The sequence below is a fragment of the Oreochromis aureus genome, linkage group 2, assembly GCF_013358895.1.
Source record: "Oreochromis aureus strain Israel breed Guangdong linkage group 2, ZZ_aureus, whole genome shotgun sequence".
NCBI classification, from domain to species: Eukaryota; Metazoa; Chordata; class Actinopteri; order Cichliformes; family Cichlidae; genus Oreochromis; species Oreochromis aureus.
The window spans coordinates 8,889,042-8,913,060 of record NC_052943.1 but is presented as its reverse complement, the minus strand read 5'-3'; the positions used below and the strand labels follow the sequence as shown (position 1 = coordinate 8,913,060).

At 38.8% G+C, this 24,019-nt stretch overlaps 3 protein-coding genes across 4 annotated transcripts; all 3 read left to right on the top strand.

Moving 5' to 3' along the window:
- Positions 1-9,660: 9,660 nt before the first annotated feature.
- Positions 9,661-13,487, top strand: prps1b (phosphoribosyl pyrophosphate synthetase 1B). 2 transcript variants are annotated; one of them, XM_031745258.2, is made up of 7 exons: positions 9,661-9,990; positions 10,409-10,598; positions 11,159-11,257; positions 11,478-11,602; positions 11,784-11,957; positions 12,149-12,308; positions 12,455-13,487. In XM_031745258.2, exons 1-7 carry the CDS (start codon positions 9,869-9,871, stop codon positions 12,545-12,547), a joined length of 963 nt encoding a protein of 320 aa, XP_031601118.1. In that variant the 5' UTR covers positions 9,661-9,868; the 3' UTR covers positions 12,548-13,487. The 2 variants fall into 2 exon arrangements, with proteins under 2 accessions (XP_031601118.1, XP_031601119.1); XM_031745259.2 differs by having other exon boundaries at positions 9,662-9,990; positions 10,409-10,592.
- Positions 13,488-16,548: 3,061 nt separating this feature from the next.
- LOC116324631 (solute carrier family 25 member 53) lies at positions 16,549-19,542 on the top strand. Its single transcript, XM_039622773.1, has 2 exons — positions 16,549-16,725; positions 16,851-19,542. Exon 2 carries the CDS (start codon positions 16,858-16,860, stop codon positions 17,734-17,736), a length of 879 nt encoding a protein of 292 aa, XP_039478707.1. The 5' UTR covers positions 16,549-16,725; positions 16,851-16,857; the 3' UTR covers positions 17,737-19,542.
- A 736-nt stretch (positions 19,543-20,278) lies between these two features.
- On the top strand, positions 20,279-23,599 carry tmsb1 (thymosin beta 1). The gene is made up of 3 exons (XM_031745318.2): positions 20,279-20,429; positions 21,387-21,501; positions 23,145-23,599. Exons 2-3 carry the CDS (start codon positions 21,399-21,401, stop codon positions 23,183-23,185), a joined length of 144 nt encoding a protein of 47 aa, XP_031601178.1. The 5' UTR covers positions 20,279-20,429; positions 21,387-21,398; the 3' UTR covers positions 23,186-23,599.
- Positions 23,600-24,019: the final 420 nt, after the last annotated feature.

The following is a 24,019-nucleotide window of genomic DNA, read 5'->3' as shown; positions in this document are numbered from 1 at the left end:
TTCCAAACAAGACTTAGTTGTTTAGTTTTTTTTTTATAATTGAACTGTCATGAAGTTTAAAATTTAACATGCTAACTGAGCCCAGTAAAAACTGAGATGTAGCTCTTGGGGTTTTTTGCAGTTTCTCTGAGCATTGCACGGTGTGACCTTTGAATTTGCTGGGATGTCCACTCCTTGGCAGATTGGCAGCTTTCTTGAATGTTTTCCACTTTTGAATAATTTAGTGATAGCCTTCAAATTATTTGGAAATGGCATTTTAACCCTTCCCAGAGTGATGGGTAGCACTAATTGCTTCAGTAAAATCATTGTTGATTCCTTTCCTCACAAACCTGAATCTTGCAGATGAGCTCTGTCAAAACATCTGCTTTTACAGAGGTGCACACACTTGCTTAATAGATTATCAGTTTACCAAGTATATCTAATTAGCAGCCCATAGCTGCTGCTTACATTTGTGGTTTCTATAGAAGCAGGAAGGGTGTACATAATTTTTCACATGCTGCTTCTGCATTTGGCTTAATTTTTTATTTTTTTGAATAAACAAACAAACTAATATTTCATGTGTCAAGTGAAGATACCAAGGCCAAAACATTAACATGTTTGCTGGCAAGGCAAAATAAATTGTGAAATTAAGAGTTGTCAACTATTTACCTTAAGTTTTGTGCTAGTGCTAACTTATCCCCCCAGGAACTCGACATTGAACTTAAATTATTTTTGTTTAGTACCACTGAGTTGTATTTACCTAATTTTATCACCTGGTAAGGACCCGATGATTTTTTTTATCATGTACTAATAAGTAAATCTTAGAACTGAAAGAGGGTGTACTCTCTTTTTTACATAACTGTAAATTATGAAAACATCTGTGACAACACTGCTTGTAAGGATGCTGAATGTCAAACAGTAAACATGCTGCATATAACTAACTTACAAATGTTCAATATTTTAGCATTTACATTTAATTTAAGCACACCTTAAAAAACTGAAATTATATCAAATTGTTTCTTTAAACAATCTCTTTTATTCAATTCTTTTTTTCAAATAGATTAAATCTTTGATTACAGAAATATACCTCTGAGTGATTCTACATTATCCTCATAGCATAAATAATCATCAGTAACAGCAAATATGGCACTTATTACACCTATACTGTGATATACATTTTCTATGAGAGTTATACCTTCAGTACGAAGGCCATTGGCACTGGTGTCTTGGTTTTAATGAGCACTTTCTTCTAAAAGTTTTTCCTGTTGATGTGTCATTTCCATAACCATAAGCAGTGTTTTCTTCTTCACTGTACTGCATGTTTCCCTTTACGTATTAGACTTTCAGGGGCAGACACTTTGACCGTTGAAGGTAATGATACTATTTGTATAGATCATTTTCCACTTCTAAAGTGGAAAAAAGATGCAAAGCTGAAATGGTATGGTGGCAATATATTAATGTTTTGAAAATGATATTGAGTATGGAGATGTATAATTTTACAGTGAAAATGTACATAATAAGATGATTCACTAAAAAAAAAAGAAGAAACACACACTTTTAAAGCATCTCTAGTATTCAGATTTATCCAACACTACACTATTTTGTAAATAGGACAAGACAAGACATATCTGTATGGTAATTATTTATAGTAGTAATGTAACATAGTGACTAATAGCAAAACATATATTTTAAAGACTATATTATGAGTATAAAGCATGGGACATGTTTATTTTTATAATCAAAAATATTAGACAATGTTCCCTCATCAGCACATTTCCACATTATAATAAACATTCTCTGTGGTTGTCATTGTTCCAGTTGCTTTGCTTAAACTGTGTGGATTAGTCTGTGCTTCATTCATACGAAGAGCTCACCCTGATTGATCCATTGTTTCTTTATGTGCACCTATTCATTCCTGTCTTTATTTACTGTCAATGATCTTGTCGTCAGTGTGGTCTTCTGTCTGTGTACAAGTTAACCCATGTTTTAAGAGCAATAAAGCATATTATATAAACTCTTTCAGAGAATTTGACAATGACATTGCACGCACTAAAGTCGAGCTAATGCCAGGGTGTCCATTTAGATGACTTCGAGCATGTAAGCCATGTGAAAGACTACCAGGAAAGTTTCTTGCTGCTGTCTTACTGCCTTTGGCTAAAAACTGATGTTGACTTAGCAGTGCAAACGGCACTGACTTGGCACAATACTAACTACTGACATGGCTATGACATTGCATATATTCTCCTGTGCTGTGCTTAATTCTAAATATTCCAAATCACATCAGACCACAACCAGATTAGCCAAAACAATACAGTAAGATTATGGAAGTTACAAAAGTGCCAATAATTTAAAGATAAAAACAACAGCAACAGTAACTTTCAGTGGAAGTAACAAAGCCGAGTTCCAGGAAAGAAGTGTAGTTTGTTAGCCCTGAGATGAATTGTACCAAAAAGCTAATGCAAAATTAAATCAACAGACACTACTTTCACCTTTACATTGTGCTACATTCCTGTTAAAAGGTATTTGCAGACAAATGAGGTGTTTATTCACCTAAAGTCTTCCTCTCCATTACTGCGATCGCTCCGCTCTTCCCCTCCTACATTTTTTTGTGCAGCACAAGTATTGCCCCTTCGGAAAAATAAATGCATGAGTAGATAACATATCATTTATCCAGAGTCTCAGCCATTTTCCTGAAGCCTCTGTTACCCAGCATGTATAGTGGACACATACCTTTAGCCAGATGAAATGTGATTGCGTGGGTGATTGTAGTATGTTTGCGAGCTTTAAGGATAAGTTTACGCGGTGTGCAGTCTCACTTTCATGGACATCAGGGTAATGTTGGACAATTTTCATTAGCGACCATTGCCTTGTTGTTCTTGGTCTTCATGCATTCAGCATACTGCAGTTTGTGGTGTGTTTTGAGACACTCTTCTTGGTTATCGTCACTTGCTTAAATCTGAGTTGATGATGATCCACTTTGAAGGACAAGCCTTTTACCTTCTGCCAGACTTGCCCAGGAAACTTCAGCACACATGCAGACACGTGGACGTACACTGATTTAGGGAGTGCTTGATTTGCTTTGCGTGCTATTCGCAGAGTACACATTTATCCATCTGGCTCCACAAAAACACAGCTTTACGAAATCCTGAGTTTCATTTCCTTATTTATACGGTCAAAGTAAAGCACATAACAGAATATATGTACAGACTCATGTGTCTGAAAACATGAAATAGCAGTTTGTTATATAGCACTTTTATAATCAGGCATTGATGAAAGGACATGGACGTCATCAGTAGACACAGTGGGTTTAATTTCAGCTCAGAATAACATATATATTCTACATCTTTCTAATACTGTGACTCTGACAGCTGCCTTATTGTCCACAGACAGTTTCTCTGATACGTTTGCCTTCTGTTACTCTGTTTAAATAAAATTACTGTATGGTATTGAGCTCCAATGATCTAATCAAGCCATGGGTAAAATTTATTTAGTTCCAAACTTTAGGGGGAAAAAAAGTGTTTTTCCAAGTCATCTTTACCCACATATATAGCAATTACATTTATATAGCTGTTAAATCTAAACACATAAACATACCGATCGTTGATAGAATTCTTTGTATTGTTAAGCAGTCACACTGATGGAGAAATGTGTGTCACACTATCTTTAATATTATTTAAGTGAATATGATGCTGAAAAAACTTTAAGGTTTTAAAACAAAAATAATTCTAGTTTAAAGTGAGTAAAGCAACAGTTAACTCAAGGCACTTTACATTGTAAGATAAACGCCCCACAATGATACAGAGAAGAACCCAACAATAAGATGACCCTGAGAGAAAGCACTTGGTGATAGTGGGAATGAGAAACTCCCATTGAACAGGAAGAAACCTACGACAGAACCAGGCTCACAGGAGGCAGCCATCTGCCACGACCTGTTATGGATGAAGTCATTAAATCTATGAAATATTTTAAAAGGTACAACATCTGAAAAGTCCTCTGAAAATCACCTAAAAGTCTTACTGGGTTTAAATTAAATTACAGGTCTGTAGTGTCTTATTTGTTTGATTAATATTATTTCAATTTATTTTTTAATCATCTGCATTTTTCTGGGTGAGCTGAATAATTAGATTTAAAAATACCTTTGATTATGTATTTATGAAAATTTAGCCCATCCAATGATTCTTTTCTCTCCTGTTTTTTTTGTTTTTTTTATAGATACATGTCATGTGATAGACAGTGCTATTTCTGGTCTGCTGGACTGAAACTGAGTCTCTTCCCTTTATTATTCCATTGCCATGGTGAAACCTGTTAGTCTCAAGGTAAACTTGAATTAACTGATCAGCTTTTCTGGAATTAAAGACTTGGAGTTACCCATGCCAGACTTAATCAACTTGGGGATTAAATTAAACTGAAACTAAGAGTTTGATGAGCCTCCTGTCTAAAACAACGATGACTTCACACACCAGTCAAGCCCCAACATAAAAAACACTGTTGTACTCACAATAGAACTGTTCACAGCAGATAGAGAGCATGACTACAGTCCCCTTTGTGTGAGGTTCTGATTTTCTCAAACACTATTTACTCGGATGCTTAACGGACTGAGCCATTGTTTATTCCACCTGTACCGACTTTCAATCAGACAGCAAAAATATTATTACAGTACAGAAACTGGATTCAAATTCACACAAAAATCCCACAAGGTTGCTTTTTAACCAGCAAGAATCCTAATTAACATTATTTTATTAATTTTTTTACATATCCTGCCACATATTGTGTGATGATATTCTCTCATAAAGGATGGTCCAGGGTAGCCTGAGGTAGTAGACAAAATCAAGCAGCGAAGCATCTTTGCTTGGCAAAGTTTGACCATCTCTTATCAAGACCATTTTGAACATTCCTAAGAAAAGAATTACTTCTGCGATCACTCTCACTGTCAAATTACTTTACTATTAATATCTGCTTATTCCTACTATGACAACATATCTTTGAAAATGAATATAGTGGAAAACTAGTACCTTTTCCTGTTTGTATTTTTCTTCAGGTCAGCAGTTTTGTCAAACAGAAAGAAGGAACAGCCAGTCATGTGCTAAGACGTCTGCCAACAGAACAAAAAGTTATTAGTTTTGATGACAGTGCAAAATTGTGCAATTTTGTTCCACTTCGAGCTTGAAGATTAACAAGCCATGCATTAGTCACAGACTACTCTGCAATACAATACAATCAATATCTTTTGACCCTCTAATGATTCTAAATGGTATGTGCTGTCACAAAGACGCAAGTCCTGCTGCACACTGCATCACTTTTTCCCCCCTTCCACATGGAATGAGGAACATAGAAGAAATAGCTATTTTCACAACCTGGAAGTTTGGGGTGGCACCAAACTGGACCATATTGAGACATATCTTTTCATGATTTTGTGCTATGTTTTATCCTTTTTTATATATATATGCTGCACATGAATATCTTCAACTTTCTACACACGATTAGTTTAGAGTGAGGATTATAGAACCGTTCATTTACAAAAAGCAAAAATACACAATGAAAACACCTCACTACACATCAGGGTTGGGAGCAGATCATATCAGTTGGACAGAGGGGCATTCGGTGAATAATTAAAATCATGAACACACATAGTACACACATAGAGAAATGTAGCCACAGAACAGCGCACAAACGTCTGTCTTGGATTGCACAAACAGGAGACAGCAGAAACATTCTCACTGGATGTAGAAGTGAATCAGTGAACTCACCACTGAGCAGTTTACCGTGAGCACGCAAAATCCTCAACGCATTTTCATTTGTTTTTGCGTATTTCCAGTAGGACCATGCTTTAAAACTAGCTGCACAAGCTGATGAATGACCTCATTTTAGCTTCAAAGACACATGAAGTACTTCCCACTAAAGCACTAAACTACAGTGAACCAAATAATTAAACTAAGCTCACACTACATTACACTTTTTGGAGATATGGGTGTTTATGTTTTTCATTACAAAATTGTATAAATTAGTGTAACTTATAGTTCAAGTGTATCAGCAGAATTCAGCTGAGTGGGCATAATTACTTTATTGAGTGGGCCTGAACCCCCAAAGCCTGTCCATGATGCCAACACTACAACACAGTTTGTAACAGCACCAAAAGTAATGATTCAGCAGAAAATGTTCCCCATCAGCGCTGCTGCACATGTTCAAGCTTGAGTTCACTTTATTTTATTTTCTGTTTAATCTCTTGTAGTACAACATATTCTACAAATAAACATGTTTGTAGCAGCTGTCCTGTTTGGACCACAGCTTTTAATGTGCTAGGAAAAATCAGGACAAAACTTGGATTTAAACAGTATATTAATACAAAGAAACTGATTTTTTCTTTTTTATCGCAGCTAAATTAAAGGGTTTGAGCACTGTGTGACATGGTTGACTGTCAAAATCTCTAGGTGGATGAAAAATATTAAAAGTTACAGTGTAGCGTTGGCAAAACAGCTCCTTAAACTACATTTGGTCAACCAAGTTATTTCTCAGAGATACTAATCTGAAAATGCTGCAAAATGTGCATCTCTTCTAAATAAGCTTATCTAATCCAGCCAGGATAGCAAGCGCAATAAAATGCAATCAAAAAAAAAAAGAAAAGATCTTGGCACTTTATATTTATATATATTTAATGTTTACTTTTCTATTTCCAGGGCTGAATGTAAAAGAGTGATTCAATGATTTAGGGTGGCATAAACTCACGTGTCAAGTTGAGACAACCAGCAGTTTAAAGTCATGGCTTTTAAAAGTATGGTCAAGTATGGACGACTGGTTTGCCTATCATGGGTAAAAATCCCAGACCCTCAGGACCATGTAAGGCAGGCATGGCCTCAAATACCTGGCCTGGTTACACAATGATTCGTGTTCTTGTATAAGATCACAAGACTTTCATGTTACAGCAGATGAAAACAGTGTGAGAGTGGTGCCAATTTAAGGAGGTTGTGGTATGCTTTGAACTAGACTGGAGAATTTTTATTGACACTTAGGAATCAGAGAGACACTCTAGCATTGTCCTTTAATAGGCTTTTCTTCCTCCTCTATTCTGGAGGAAGGCACCACCACCAATTGGTGGATGTGAAACCTGGATAAAAAGGAACAAAATGAAAGAAAGAAAAACGGTGGAAACTTGCTCAAGAATAAGAAATGTTAAATCAGACCAAGGCTTTATTATAGATCTGACACAAAATTAATTACTCCTTATTTCTGCATATTGCCCACCCCAATCATTCACTTTAAAGTTGCATTAAAGTGAAAGAATCCCTGACCATATAAACAGGAAGAATGGTTATGAGCAAACCTACTTCGGTTTTCCTATTAGTACCAGGCTGTTATTCTTTTTTTTTAGTATTTTCTTTGTGGCTGGGTTTAGTTTAAGGCAGAAAAGAAGCAATAAAATGTACAAGTGGAAAGACAAATAGGTCTAGGAAACGAAATGTCTTAAGATCTAAGCAATAACACTGTCACTGCCTCCCTCTATTTACTCTACCTCTATGTTCTATCAGTTGCATGCATGTGTGTGTGTAAAGGTGTGTGTGTGTATTGCACTGACCTCTTTTTCAGGAGTAGGCGTGGCCGAGGGAGAGCTTCTAACCTCTAGTTATCAACAGTACTTAACCCTAACTCTTCATTCATTGTTAGATTGTTTTTCTCCTCCATGTGGCGGTACTGCTGACAGAGAGCACGGTTTTTTGTTAACCTGTACATATGTGGTTGTTGTCTTCCTCCCCGCAGATATTGGAAGCCTAACCCTACGAAAATATAGTAGAAATACTTGCTTGAGTCAATGTTTTGCAAATACTTTCCTAAAGCATATTCTGTTTTTGCACATTACTGAGATCACTCTTAGTTATGTCCTGACATTGAGTTTCTTGGGTAAAACTGTAATGCACTAACTCTGTCTAGGAGAGACACTCTAACAATAAAGTTAGTCACTTCCATCGTGGTCTAAAGGATTACCAAGTTTAGTCACATCAGAGTAGGCAATGTTTATATATCTCACAAGGTTAAGGTTTTGTCATAATGTGAGATTGGCTGGATCCACAAAGCAGACTTCCTGAGTGAGTAGGGAAGGCACTGTGGGGGGATGAATACTGCTTCATTGCAGATGGGAACACAGGAGGTTTGCCAGATGAGAGAGAGTGACACAGTAAATATTGCAGGTTCTAAACTGAAGCAGATCAAATCAAACTTGAGGCTGTGGAGTGGCAGAATATGGAGGAAGTAGGTGCAGGTGGGTTTCCTTGGAGAGCAGGTGGAGAGCGGGCAGGCAGGTTGAGTCTGGTCGCAGACATCCAGAGGTCTAGGTAGCATTGAGGAAGAGACACAAAACAGCTTGAGTTGTTACCAGATTGCAAGAAAATTGATTCTCAAGCCAGCATGCTCCAAATGGGGCTCTCAAATGAGTAGCTAAGAAGGGCAAAAGAATAAAAGGATGAGATCAAACAAGACTGATAGTGCCCTAGAGTCACCAGTTTAATGGGAACAGTCGGTTAGGGAACTGTGGCCTGTCCTTCTTACACTTGAAGCCTGATGAATCAACTACCAACAGGTGAGGAGGTGTTGACCCACATTGCGAAACTCCGCCTTCAGGTGGAAACCTGAGACAGAACTAGCCTGACAACTCCATGTTGTAAAATTGAAAGAAAAAGAGAAACCAAACAAAACCTCAACAAAACCGCTCAGTTCTGCAGAATCAAGAAGTTTGACTGAGGCATGACTGAGGTCTCTATACTTGTTTTAAAATCGGTGTCTAATATCCAGTGATGTTTGTTCCATTATTAGATGTGCACTTTAAAATGTCAAAGTCACCAGTCTGCTGTCTGATTTAGGTTAGGAGTTTTGAGTGATTGGTAAAGTAGTAAAGGGGGTTGCAAGTGTTGCTGCCTGTTTGCATGTACCCCCCACCTCCAAAAAAAAAAAAAAAAAAAAAATCTACTACACCCTGAGTAAATTCATGTGCCTTTTTCCTTGATTTGGTTAAACATAAATTTTCTGCCCTTAGGGAGGAAAATTGGAAGCAAAATTTAAAAAAAAATAGATGCACATCTGCTACATTACAAACTGTTAATTGTTATTTGGTTCGTCTTGGAGTTGCACTGTGTCTTTCTAGATCTACAGAAACTATGAAGATGCTAAGATTCTTTTTTTTTTTTTGGCAGTGAGTAGGATGGACAAGCTTAAAAATGAGAATGCGACAGCGGAGGTTGAGCAGTTTGTAGACAAAGTTAGAGAGGTAAAAATGAGATGGTTTGGACATATGCAGAGGAGGTATAATGGATGGATATGGAGCTGCAAGGCAGGAGGAAAAGAGAAAGACCACAGAGTAGCTTCATAGATGTAATAAAGGAGGACATGCAGAGGCTTGGTGGATAGTAGGGATGGGGTGCAATGGAGGCAGATGGTCTGCTGTGGTAACATCTAAAAAGAGGAGATTTACTAATGTCAGTTACAGGCATTTTTTTATATCATACAATAAAATGTACAATTCGCAAAAAAGAATTGAAAAAATCAAAACACATCTGTTCAAATAGTCGTGTGTGGACTAATTATTACATGTTTCTTATTGACGCGTCTAAACTTCCGAGCTTTCTAGACCCCGCTCGCTCACGTGACTGTGTTAAGGCCGGAAGACGTAATTACGGTGTCGACGTCAGCAAAAGCGTGCGCGCCACCTTCAGAGGAAGCTGCACGCGGGATGTGTGGGACATAATGGTGGATAGGTAGGGAACACACTTAAGCTCGCTAAGAGTAGCTCTTCAACTGTTGATCAATTCCCAGTTGTTGTCTTGGACTCTTCCATCGCTCTGACCCGACAACTGCTCGCTGCTGCAGCCCGCTTGGACTGGACGACGCCCTGGACCACAGAAAAATGCCGAATATCAAAATATTTAGCGGTAGCTCACACCCGGACCTGTCTCAGAAAATAGCAGACCGCCTGGGTCTCGAGCTGGGAAAGGTTGTAACAAAGAAATTTAGCAACCAGGAAACATGGTGAGTTGTTTGCTTTGTTTTGTAGCTACTTTAAAAAGGCTTAGTTTTTAGAGGTGTGTCTGGTAGGCAAATATCGTAGCCTAGCGACATGTATTAATGGGAAACGTGGTGTGACGGTGAAATTGCCGCGCACTGTTGTCAGGAACTTGTAGTCCATGCGTTCCACAGAACTAATGCTAACCAGCTAATTCTCAGCACCAAAGCCGCCTCAAAATAGGTTTAAAGTGGCATCATGTACCGTGTTGAGACTGTCATTTCCTGACTGCATGCTTCTTTTTTTACCCTCAGTTTAACGCTTGTCCAGATCAGATCACAAAGGCAAACACGAGCCACTGTTTACTCTCCCTCATCCATCTCCTACCTGCCTTGATGTGTTAGCTCCTTAGCCCTAATTGTTTGTTTTTGTCACCTCTGGCAGCGTGGAGATAGGGGAGAGCGTGCGTGGGGAGGATGTCTACATCGTGCAGAGTGGTTGTGGAGAGATCAATGACAATTTGATGGAGCTGCTGATCATGATAAACGCCTGCAAGATTGCCTCCGCCTCCAGGGTCACCGCTGTCATCCCCTGCTTTCCGTACGCCCGGCAGGACAAGAAGGACAAGGTGGGGGTGAGGGATATCTGTCTACTTACTTCTGTCATGCCATTTGCCATCCAGCACCATGACAAGAAGCCTGCAGCCATGCCCATCAGCCAACAGGGCATATTTGCTTTTCCCTTTTCTTTTTTTTGTTCCCTCCTCTGTATTGTTTGCTAAGTTAACTTGAATTGCATTTCCATACCTCCCCATGCAGCTGTTTGGATTTTTATTTATTCCCTTTTTGGCATTTTAATCATACTGCACGAATCAAATGTTTTTACATGTTAATCTACTAAATAAAAAATGTTAATATAATATTGCAATGTGAGTTTGCTCTGTAGCAGGGCCAAACCCATCATTCTCAACTGTTTTGGCTATTTTAATGAATGCCTTTTGTAGCTAAATCAACCCATGTACCTTTTATATTGTCAGTACTAATATATAGTGTCACTATGACAGGGTAACCTGCAGCATTTGACTGCTATAATTTTACTGAACTGCTAAGCTCTCTTAAGTGTTATTTTTAGAACTGAGCACTGCTTGCCAGTTTGCTTATTCCATGTGACTAACGAGATCTATTTTCATTACAGAGCCGTGCCCCTATCTCTGCCAAGCTGGTGGCCAACATGTTGTCGGTATCAGGCGCTGACCATATAATCACAATGGACTTGCATGCTTCACAGATCCAGGTGAGCAACACAACAGTACATGCAAACAGACTTGTTTCTCATACACCACCCTCCAATTGGTCAGCCCTGCAAAATCACCATTTTGGTTTGTATTTTAAACCCCCATGTGGCTGATTTGTGAGAATTTGCATTATGAATCTCGTTGTTTACTTGAGTACTATAAAGGAAGGTGAAAGCCCATATGGTTAACTGGTGTGTCTATATCTCTTATTATTTGCAGGGATTCTTTGATATACCCGTTGATAACTTGTATGCAGAGCCAGCTGTTCTGAAATGGATTAAAGAGAACATCCCTGAGTGGAAAAACTGCATCATTGTCTCACCTGATGCAGGAGGAGCCAAGAGGTATGCTCTCACAGGAGTTCTACCTTTAACCATAGCTTAACCTTTCCATATCTTCTCTAGAGTTTAATTTAGATTAACATTCTGTTGGCTTTACCTATCTCAACAGGAGTTTAATTTGACATGCAAAAGTAGTTTAAACACAGAGCTTTAACTGGTGCAATGCTTGCTTTTCCTTTCGCAGGGTCACATCAATAGCAGACAGGTTGAACGTGGACTTTGCTCTTATTCACAAGGAGAGGAAAAAGGCGAACGAGGTGGACCGCATGGTTCTCGTCGGAGACGTAACCGATCGGGTCGCCATTCTTGTGGATGATATGGCTGACACATGTGGCACAATCTGCCATGCTGCTGACAAGTAAAGCACTTTCTTTACCTTTTAAATTAAGTAAATGAGCTTTGAGCTTTGCTCCAGTGCAAAACGCAAAGGTATTTGAGCTACTGTGGAAACTAAGTGATCATTACCGAATCCCATTTAGAGATGTGTTTTGCAGACTGTGTCCAGCGATATGGAGACTTGTAATGCATCTTGCTCTTTCTCTCTTTTAGACTCATTTCTGCTGGAGCCACTAAGGTGTATGCCATCTTAACTCATGGCATCTTTTCTGGCCCAGCGATCTCCCGCATCAACAATGCTTGTTTTGAAGCTGTGGTTGTCACCAATACGATCCCTCAAGAGGAGAAGATGAAGCATTGTTCCAAAATACAGGTCAGGAAATTGAAAACTGTTTCCAGAACAGAAATTGACATAAGAGCTGAAAAACCTCAGGTTGCTGTGTGTATTTTTGGGAAGCTGGTGTTTGAAGCTGCACAGTCTTACAGAGTGTGTGACATCTTGTTCTTTCTTTCCTTCAGGTTATTGACATCTCCATGATCCTTGCTGAGGCCATTCGCAGAACTCACAACGGCGAGTCCGTGTCGTACCTGTTTAGCCACGTTCCCTTGTAACAAAAGCTGTCTACCATCAACCTTGTGCTATTAACACCAAATAAGAGAAGAGGGATTTTCCCCAACTCAAACACAACCATTAACAAAGATGTTCAGCTAATTAATTGTTTGGAGGGAAAAGAAATGTCATGTCTGTTACTAACGCTGGTCCCTCACTTTAAGTCCTTTCCCTTTCAGCGGTGTCCCGTCACGCCTCGGGCACCAAAGCAATCGCAAGCTACCAATTCAGGCTGGCATATTTATTTTATATGGATAAATGGTGTTTTATCCACTGTGAACTTTGTTCTTAGTTCATAACTTTTTGATCCAGAGTTTCTCCTGACCATCTCACCTCTGCAGGAGTAATGTCAGTCTGTTGTCAAAGAGCTAATATGAATAACCCTGGAAGGCTCCAGTGGTCAGGAGAAGCTTCTGCTATATGAAGCTGTTACAGTGCTTTTTGTTACATTGACCGAGAGTAGTTTTTCTTGTTGCTTGTTTTATCCACTGCTGTTTAAAAGATTATAATTACTGAAGTGAATGTGTTTTGAGATAGTTTACAGTGCCACTGAAGCTCCACTCAACCAAGTGTGCCTCAACAGTCTGAAATGAAATGATTTTCTTGCTTTATTTTATTTGTGTCTTAGCAGGGTGAAAACAATAATTTTGGATGTTTCTTTCGGCTCTTGAGGTGCCCTCATTGAGTGGGGTTTGCCCAGTGTCCTCGAGGGTCTGTGAGGAGCCTTCCATGGTTGGGTTGTTTGGTTTTTAGCTTGGGGTCTCTGCAGGCTGGAGCTTCCTTCAGAAATGTTCACCTGCCTTTTATTTCATTGTCTGGAGGAAGGAGTTGTCAGTTATGTGCATAATCCAAATCTTTGTTTTATTTTTTTCAGTAGAATGAATGTGCCAGTTATTTGATGAATGCATTCTTAATACAATTAAATATGCGTCAGATCTTAAACATGGCTCTTCTATGTCTTTTTTTCTGCTTAGACACATGAAAGTTTCTCAAATAGACACGTGAATCCAGCTGAGATTGTCCACAGTCATCTTGGACCACATAAAAGTATATAGTCCATTTGAGTTACATTCTCAGCACTAGGAAAAAAGTCTTTCATTAAAATGCTGTTTAGATGCATCTCTCAAAAGCCAGGAGAGAAGACTGCTTGAAATTTCACCTGCAAATTAACCCGAGCTGCTACATGGGACCAATGAGACGTCACAGAAGGTTGTACTAGACAGCTGGCGTGTTAAACACTAATGTGTGATCCCACGGCAAGGCATTCACAAATCGCTCCACAAGATCAACTGAGAAAAGTTCAACACTGCAGTGCATGTGTGGGGGGGGGAAAGGGCTGCAAATGTTTAATTTAAAGGTAATGTTTAATTTATTGTTTTGCAAAATGGAAAAATATTCATCAAACATGCCCTATGAAAAATGAGTTGCATCTGTTTTGTTTATAGCCTGCATCACCTTTAAACAACCAAAGCTGACCCCAAGTGCTTTAAAGGCTGACACATTTACATTCCAGGTGTCTAAAAAAACTCAGGTTCAAAATGCAAGATGGCTGCAAGGAATATATATATATATATATATATATATATATATATATATATATATATCAGTTATTCTGGAAAGTAAAAATCACATGTTTATTAAAATGTGTTCAGCATTTGCACATTGATTATTCATCTGATGAATCATGACACACTGTTCTCCCCTATATAAGCAATCTTTGTAGGGTAAAAGTATTGATATATTGTAAATGGCAATACTGGTCCTGCATTTACTTGGTATCAGATCAATACCAAAATCTGCAGTATGTCATAGCACTAATGCACAATACTTTAATTACACTGGATGTAGCTTATACCTAATTTCCACCATGTCCTTTTCCTTGTAATCTGGCTTATTTCATTCTTTTTAGTAACCAGGGATACTTTGTATTATTTTATATTACTCCTGCATTTTACCGTAAAATTTTGTGATGCCATTTTTTTATGTAATACAAATATAGAGGGCTGTTGGTTTGTTTGCCCACCAGATACATTCTTGCAATGTGGAGAGTCTGCTGATAAATTTATGTTTTGAAAAGGAAGATGAGGCTCTTTATACATCCGTTATCAGTTACTGGATTAGTAACTTCAATATTTTATTAAAATTACTAATATATTTTAGCTTGGCATTGATAAAACTCCGTGGAACATCAGCCTGTCGGAAACAATTTCTTCATGGAACGCACCATTCTCCCGAAGGTCGGTGGGGGAAAAACGTTCTTGACTGACAGATGATACAACCAATCCATTGTGTCGTGACGTAGCTCGTCTTGTCCAATGATTATTCTAAATGGGGCGGGGTCAGTCACAGACACCGGCAAATCAATGCTCAGTGCGCCTTGCTCTCTAATCCCATTGCAGACCCAGGGGAGAAACAAGTAATGGAAATGGTTCAAAGGAAAATAGAGGAAGATGGTGACATTCACCACAGGAGTAATAAATGCAACATTAGATGTGAAGTCCAGGATGGAGAGTATTCAGATTATTGTTAAGGCAGCATGCTATAGTTTAGATAAGAAGAATATCAGGTGGATGGATGTAAGGGGGGGACTAAGTAGTCATGCAGTCAAGAGGGATAATGTGGTGGTTACTCTGTAACCATATTAATCCTAAAGTGGAATGCAAAGAGTCTTTTGTCAAATGGTCAAGATGTGTAATAAGTTTATATACAATCAGACAGAAAAATCTGACATTTGTATTCAGGAAACATGGTTGAAGCCTTTTTTGGATTTTAGAGTGTATGGGTATATTGTGGTTAGATATGATAGGAAAGAAGGGAATGGAGGTGGGTGTCTTACATTGATTAAGGAAGGTATTCCATATAAAATAATTGAGAGGGGATTTGGAGTGTGTAGGAATTGAGGTATGGATAGGAGGGAAGGTAATTATGGTTATTAATTTTTGCAGTCCTTGTAAAAAGGTTAAGTAAACTGGAGGAAATGGATATGAAAGGAAATATTATATGGTGTGGAGATTTTAATGCACATCATTCATTATAGGGGAGTGAGAAAACAGGCTAAAATGGTAAAGTGTTAGAAGAATTTCTGGTGGATAAAAATCTTGTATGTTTAAATGATGGGAAGACAGGAAATGATATAGTTTTGGTGAGGAATTGGTATTAGATTTAACATTTGTATCTAGTTCTTTGGCTCCATTATATGAGTGGCAAGTAAGAAGTAAGTCATTTGGTAGTGATCTTTATATTGTAGTCAGTAAAATAAGGAGAGGTCAAATACAGGTACCTGAAACATTAGGAGGAAAGTGGTTGTTTGGAAAGGCAATTTGTAAAAATTTACTTAATATTATGAGGTGTTTAGTAGGGTTGACATGGGGTGCCATTTTTGATGCCCTTAAAATATTTATGTCACGTTAATTGGGGAGAAAGAGGACAGAATTTTTAAAACAGTTTTGGGTGGTTAGAGATAATAGAGCTTGTGTATCACAAAGAATTTAGTCAGACAGTATTGTGGCCTTTAAGGCCAACGTGGACATGGAAATACATTAAGGTAGATAGAGCTTTATCTTATATTAAGAAGAGAAAAATTACAACAGATATTTGTCAATGATTTTATACTGAGTGGAGAACAAGTACAGTGACTATTTACAGGTGTATACAGATGGATCGAAAGATCCAAAAACTCAAGCAACTAGTGTTGCAGTTGTCATTCCAGAATTAAATATTGCAAAAAGAAAATCAAATTTTTTGAGTATATATGCAGTAGAGTTATATCTAATATTATTGGCTTTAGAATGGGCGGCAGACAGTAGAATTTCAAAAGTAATAATAGGAGAATGTTGAGAGTAGAAATGAGGAAAGATATTTCTTCTTCTTTTTATGCTGGACTCATCAAGAGGATCTAAGGATATAGAAGTGATGTGAGAGTAAAACCCAGGAGATGGCAGTAGTGCAACATTGTTGGATGCAGGCTGCCTTTAAAAATGAAAGAAGAAGAAGAAGAAGGAATTCTATTGTGGACCGCTTATCGGAGCAGCATCTGTGGTAACTATAGGCACAAGCAGAAAAACCCTCTCCTCATGCAGCACTGGAAAAAACAATAAATACGCGCCCGTTCTGCCTCCACATTGCTACAATGAACTGTGGAAAATAACAAATTGTTTTTCTGGTGGAGACAGCTGACAGAGTAAGTAAATAATTATGATTACACACTGTAAATTGAGTTTGTTTAACCTAAGTGTTGTAAATGGCTTTTTTATTCATTTTTCTCTTATAACTGGCTGTGCACGCCTGATTGGATCTGCTAAAAAGGAGAATAATGGCCGGCGGTTCTGAGAGTAAACAAGAAGAGGCACTTGGCAACCTAATGGTTCATTTCCAGAGCTACTTGCATGGAGGAACCTCCAGCTTGCTGTCCACCCTTCCCACCCTTATCGTCTTTCCTGTCTATAAGACTGTTTTTCGTCAACAAATCCACAACACCTCAGTTCACAAGGCAGTGGCACAGCTCTATAGAGAGGGCCCTGTGAAGCTCTATAGGGGTGTGGCTCCACCGTTAGTGATGAGGACGCTGAACGGCACGCTGCTCTTTGGCCTCCAGGATACCCTCCTCCGACAGCTCCCCCTATCATCCCAGAATGTCATCTCTGCCAAGGCCCTTCCTGCTCTGGCGGGGTTTGGGGCAGGTGTTGTAGAAGCCATGGTTTTTACGCCCTTTGAGCGCGTTCAGAATGTGCTGCAGAACAGCCAGAATGACAGTCGTCTACCCTCGTTGAAGAGCGTCCTTCTAAGGCTAAAGGCAGAGGGGATGGCTTTAGGCTACTACAGAGCCTTCCTGCCCATTGCAGCCCGCAACGCCTTCGGCAGCTCCCTCTACTTTGGACTGAAGGGGCCTGTGTGTGTTGCTGTGGCGGAGCAGGGGCTCTCACCAATGGCCTCCTCTTTCATCTCAGGAACAGTGATATCAATGGCAGTCAGCTTGACTCTGTACCCACTCTCTGTGCTTGTGGCAAACATGCAGGCACAAGTAGGTGGGGATGTTAAAGGGGTCATAGCATGCTGGGCTCTGCTCTGGAAATCTCGTAATCGGAGTTTGGTGTTACTGTATCGAGGAGGTTCCATGGTTATCCTGAGGTCGTGCATCACTTGGGGACTCACCACTGCCATTTATGACAGGCAGGAGAAACGATCAGGCTGAAGATACATGCGCCAGACATTTTTAGATATGCTAGTATCCACAAAAGTTCATTCAATTTTGATATTGTTCACAGGAGACGTTTTGACTTATAACTGCAAGAAAAAACAGTATTGATAAGCCTTTATAGTGTGGGAGTGAACTAGTACAAGCAATTCTGGTACTCTGAAACCATAATTTTAACAATCATTCAATATATTACTTCCACCTGCACTTATCTGATGTTTACAGCTGTGAGTGTCTTCAGTGAAGAAAATGCAGTCATACTAACAAGCTAATTTTGTGTGTCAAAATGTGCTAGCAAGCTGACAGCACCACTGCTAAGACTTCTGGTCTAAGAGATGGGTTCGAATAGTTCTACTTCGATGAAGTTGTCAGTCATATATGCTTTGAATTTTTATTGTTTTGTAAGGAAAGTGATTTTGCATATCATGATTAAGACTCAGAAATGCTGTAAGCCAGCCAGGCTTTAAGAACGGATGCCATAATATACAGAGTCAGAAACACAGATTTGTTTTCTATTACCTGAGAATTAGGATTATCTCAATACTCATCACGTTGGTTGCTTTGTGCACTGCCGGTAATGTCATCACACAGCCACAATGCAGTTCTGCAGGGGCAGTCCAAGATTTTTGGGGGCCTAAAGCAGAATTTGATTTGGGGCCCACCAACCACCCACTTCAGTGCAGCCACAATTATCCATGAATTGTCCATGTTAGATCATTTGTCATATACATATACATAATCATGACTTTCTAGTGCAGTGGAAAGAAATAACCCAGGAGACAAGTTAACTTTTGTAAATTCAAAACAGCTGACTGTTCATACTGTTTTTAAAATGTGCAGAATGGCAGAAAATTATATTAATTCATAAACATACCTTTATCCCAATGCTTCCCCCTCCTTTTTTTCTTTTTAGCCAAATAAGTCTTTTTTTCTTTTTTTTTTTAACATATTTGTTGCGGTCTACTTTGAAACACTTATAGTGGGCATGAACGTGGCCTCAACTATGACAGTGAAAGTGATCAAACCAGTAGCATTAACCTGTCATTTTGTTAATATATGTATCAAAAATATTTAGCTTTCTCTTTCATAAATACAACTTGTATATCACAAAAATTAGACATTTATTAACCTGCATTGTGTGACATTTCAAATGCTCTCGGGGGCCCCCTGCTGGCGAGGGAGCCCGCAACCAGCTGCTTAGTCTGCTTATGGCTGACACATCGACTTATGCTTGTCCTACTTAAAAAAGGTCACTCCCTCTTTCTGTGCTGTGATGAGGTCATGTACAACAAGCGAGTTGTTAATATCAGCCAGGTACACCTTGAACACGCACACCCATTGACGAGTGTGCAAACTGCAGGTCGTGAGGTATTATTATTATGTGTTATGAAACAGGTTTTCTGTGCACAGAGGGAGTTATGTTGTAGTTCTGTGTAAAACACTGTGGCATTATACTGAATTATATTCAGTCTTACACTTTTTAATGTAATCTGTTATTTCCTCTGTAGCCGATGATTGAAGGTAATAATCATTGTTGTTTTACTTTTTAAAAAGTTTATTTGAATGTTTTTTGTTTCTGTGAAATGTCATTTTTATTCTGGGCATTTTGTGTGCTAAAGAGGATACAACCTACTGTGACTCCTTAACTCACCTGTTGTTTTAATTTATTTTTTTAAATGTTCCTTTTATACTGTATGTATGTAAGACCCCACAAATCTATGTATTGTTTACATGTGTGGATTCCCGTCTTTTTGCAAGATGAACAATTTCCTTCTGAAAAAAACCCATGATATTAAGCCATGTATGGTCACAATATATATGGTGACCAGGAATCATCACATGCATATTATAAATTAAAGACTGTAAGAAAATAAAGCTAAGTTTCAGTCACTACTGCACTGTTTCCTGACAGCAAGAAGGTTTTAGGGCAGGGCTAAGTGGGGCCTTCCTTTGGGGAATTTTCCTGCTCTTGCTTGTGGAAATGTCCAAACACATCCCGACTGGATGAATCAGGAAAAGAATTCGTTGCTGCCTCTTGTTCAACTAGGTGCCCCCCACACACACACCCCAAGAGCATGCAGCTGCTTCACCTGAAGGTATATAATTTGCTTACAGCATAGAACAGTAAAAGAACATGTATTTGACTGTCAAAACAGCATATTTTCCCCCATTTACAGCCAAACAAAATAACAGTTGTTGCAAAGTATAGGCGTTTTCCCTGCAAGTGCATTAGCAAATTACAGTCATTCGACTTTAACTGGTTTCTTTCCCTTTCTTGTTATGATTATTTTTAAGTTGGCTTGTCATAACCCTGTAGCCCACTAGATGGTACTGTGCTAAAAGATAATAACGTGAAATCCATCACATCACCTACAATAGGTGTCCGTTTTAATTCATCCAAATGTGCGGATACGTGAAAGAATTCATCATGCGATTGCAACACTGCATGGGAAGAACTTTGACCTAAGTCATATCATTTTTAAGGAGGTTTGAGAGGGCGGAGAGACATCAAGAGTGTCCAATTAAAATTCGCCTTCTGAGCTTTGGGAGCCAATGAGAGCCAGAGAACCGGTGTCCATGTTGGCGTGCACAAGGGCGTGTTGTCTGTATTTAAACCGTTGGGTTTGCACGGATTACACACACACACAGTTACCTGTTAAAGATTGTCTTGCAACGCCGTCCTGCACCAGGTAAAACTGTTTAAATTCTCTTGTTTTTCAGCTGTATTAGCCTGTTAATAAATATTTTTTCTTAATTGCTAAGAAAAAAATGCAAACGAATTGTTCATTTTAAGTGATTATTTATGCGCTATGTATTAAAAGATCAAATACGTTATACAACGTTTTGGTATAGACTGTGCAGTTCTTTTAGTACACTCACTGGTGTGTTAGTCACTCCCGTTATGGCGCAGGGTGTGTATAGATACCTGACAGTGCCTCATTTCTCTGCACGCAGATTGGCCAGTGTCTATAAGTCTTTATTATCAGGCTACTTTTCTTAGAAAGCATGTCGTGCAGGTCTTTAAGGGGTCATTTCCCTAGGGTGGTGTTAAAAATAAAAATGCACCCATTATTCTGTGCGGTTTATAGGTGTGGACAGCAAAGAAGACAGACGCTCCCCTAATGGGATAGGCCACTGAATTTCCTAATACTGCAGTATTTATGCACCTCAGTCCTCCTGGAAATAATAAATACCTATAAAACTTGTTCCCACGCACAGGCGCTTCTGATCTTATTTGCTTAGTTGGTACAGGCGTAAAATTCTCCGTATCTCTTTAATAACTGTACATAAATGCAAATCAGTGCACAGACGCACCATTTTTCTCTGTTAACAAGAGCCATTTGTGGATTTGAATGCCACCAGTGTAACACTACATCATGTTAGAGCGGTTTGTTCACCGTGGTGAGATAGAGGTACAGGTACTTGTTGTTTCAGGTGACTGCATGGTTCACATAACTCCAGCTCTGTGCTGCCTTTTTTTTTTTTTCTCTCTCCTTTTTTTTTTTTTTTTTTTTTTTTCTCATGCCAGGTGGAAGTTGGTTTGTGTACCTGTATGGGCATGTACTGCAGACAAGATCTTAGCATGTCAGTCAGATCTTGCAAACATAGACATTCTTCTCTTAAATATCCCCATTTCTGTCTTGTAGAACTCATCCAAAATGAGCGACAGCAACCCAGTCAACCAGGAAGTGGAGCAGTTCAACAAGCAAAAGCTAAAGAAGACTAACACGCAAGAAAAGAACCACCTTCCAACGAAGGAGGGTAGGTCTTTAAGACAAAAGAAGTCTGCTCCTAACAAGCCTCTCATTTACTTCTTTCACCTTTCCCCTTTACTCTGGCTCACTAGTAGGCAGGGAGGAGTTGAGCCAATCTTTTTTTTTTTTAATAATAAGGTAACTGCAAATATTGCAAAACAAGCTGCCTGAAGGACCACACCCAACTACCTGAGACCTTGTACTTTGCGCCAACCTGTAAGGAAGAAACCCACGCATATTCCCACTCTTGAAACTCTACCCTGCCATCTACCACTGAGAGTGGAAGAATACAAATTTTAGAGCAAATAAACAGAAACCCCAATCATAAACTGCACAATGTTTTTTTTTTTTTTTTTTTTTTTTTTTTTTTTTTTTTTCTTTTTTTGAAAAAAAAAAAAGCAGTGTTCATCTCTGGTGTGACATGCAGCAGCAGAAAGAGGAGAATGAAAGTGTGTCAAAATGCCCATCCTTCCCCTCCTGAGGCTGTGAAGCTCCCTGCTGTCTAACTCGATCTTTCTTAATCTGAACACAGCTGTGGCTACTATATGAGAGGGGAGGCTCAGAAGCGGGTGCCACTGTCGGTGCATGCTGGCCTTTTTTTGAGTTCTAAAGCCTTTTTTTAGATGCATAATATGCGACGCTGCCATCCAGACATCAAGGTTTCTCATTGCTTCATTAGGACAAAAATTGGACTTTAGGCACAGACCATCATCTTCATCCAGAGAAGTGGATTTGCACTTCTGGCTGTTAAGTAGAGATACAGGGAGAGATTGAATTTGCCCCATTTTTAGCTCAGTCTTGTGGCAAATGAAAGTTTAGAGTAGCTCAGAGGTACATGAGCAGTCGTGTAATAATGTTGTGTTGTTAATGTGACGCAATGCATTCAGTTGAAAGTGATATGAAAATGTTACTGGGTCAGACCTTTGATTTCTGTCACGCCTATTGCAACAAACAGAAAGTGGGTTTGAAGATAATCTATTCAGATACCACGCCATCTATAGAAATGAGTGGATGACTCAAAGGGTGTTAACTGGACAGCAGCAGGATAACTGCCATAATGCAGTACAAAGACAAAATGTGTCTTTGTGCATGAAGAATTGCAGTGAATTGACTAGCAAGCAAACAAACATTCCTTGAGTCGGGTTAATCTGCTCAGTGGGAGCTTCACTATAGCCTTCTGTGCTTAATACAGCAAGTAGGTTATGGTGGGTAATATTTAAATGTCAGGCAATTCACTAACCCTATCACTCCTACCATAATGCTGTAATTCAGATGCTTGCTTACCCAAATTCATTTAATACCATGATAACGGGTAAAGGTCTTGTCTTGAGGAATGCTATACAGTCTGGGTTGGCATGTATGTTTCCTGTGGGTCTGATTGTACCTGACGATACAATGATGTTATCATCAGGGCTGCTGAATGGGACAGAAAACTACAAGTGTGTAACAGAAAATCCATATCATGGCCCTTTTTTTTTTTTTTTTTTCTTTTTTTTTTTTCCCTCCCCCCCAAGCTTCTTTAATTATTCTTTGCACTTTAAGTCGGTACACGCTCGTTATCTTAACAAGCTCATTGGTGGACACTAGTGGGGGTTTTTTCGTTATTGTTGTTAAATGTTAAAATCATGTCTCTTGTCTTCTTCCTCACAGAAATTGAAGCGGAGAAGAAAGCCATACAGGAAGGAAACTGAAGAGAGCCATGATTCCTCTCCTTCAGTCCACCCCCGCTACCCGCTCGTCTTCCAAGCCCAACCATCCCCACCTCTGCCTCAGTTTTCTGTGCCACACTGTCTTTGCTTTGAAATGGTGTTTGGGTTGATGCTATGGGGAAAGATCTGTCTGTGATTTAAGGCAATGGATGCATTTTATTGTTTTTCAATGCAGTGTAGAAAAGGGTTGAACTGGGCATTACAAACATTATACAGGGTGTAGACTTGAGCAAAAAAGGGAGGGGGGTGAAAAATCATAATTTCAGCATTGGAAATCCATCAATCATTGCTATACCATATGTATGCCTGTAAATGGTGCCATTCCGGATGTGTTATGAAAAAGAACATAAAAGATGATATTGTTTTTAATAAAAAAAAAAACATTTTAAAAAAAAAGTTGTCTGTGTTACTTTGTTAAAAAATTACACCAATGAAACTTATTTTAGCAATTTAGCACCTACATAAAAAAAAAAAAAAAACTTTATATAACGATTTTCACAGTCACCAGTTAAAGTAGTTGAGGGAAGCAAATGCATATGATAGGATCGGTTAAATAAAACCTTTGTAAAGAAACTTGAATTTATAAGCATCAGAGAAAAGATACAAACAAGCACAATACATTGGTTGAAAATTAAAAATTTATAATGCTTAAAAGTGAACCTACATATCATTTAAATGGCTGTGTAAACCGATATATCTATAGCTGATGCTTAAAAGCTCACTTGGACACAAGTGCTCAGTTATTAAAACACATCTACTCTTTCCTTTCTCGTCAGCACTTACAGTTAAACGCAACGTTGCCGTTAATTTTTCAAT

What these genes read in the sequence shown, in the direction of transcription:
- prps1b (XM_031745258.2), top strand. Translation starts at nt 9,869, where the DNA reads ATGCCGAATATCAAAATATTTAGCGGTAGCTCACACCCGGACCTGTCT. An exon ending in TGCATGCTTCACAGATCCAG is followed by an intron (nt 11,258 to 11,477) that starts GTGAGCAACACA and finishes TATTATTTGCAG; the next exon opens with GGATTCTTTGATATACCCGT. An exon ending in ATCTGCCATGCTGCTGACAA is followed by an intron (nt 11,958 to 12,148) that starts GTAAAGCACTTT and finishes TCTCTCTTTTAG; the next exon opens with ACTCATTTCTGCTGGAGCCA.
- LOC116324631 (XM_039622773.1), top strand. Translation starts at nt 16,858, where the DNA reads ATGGCCGGCGGTTCTGAGAGTAAACAAGAAGAGGCACTTGGCAACCTA.
- tmsb1 (XM_031745318.2), top strand. Translation starts at nt 21,399, where the DNA reads ATGAGCGACAGCAACCCAGTCAACCAGGAAGTGGAGCAGTTCAACAAG. An exon ending in CCACCTTCCAACGAAGGAGG is followed by an intron (nt 21,502 to 23,144) that starts GTAGGTCTTTAA and finishes TCTTCCTCACAG; the next exon opens with AAATTGAAGCGGAGAAGAAA.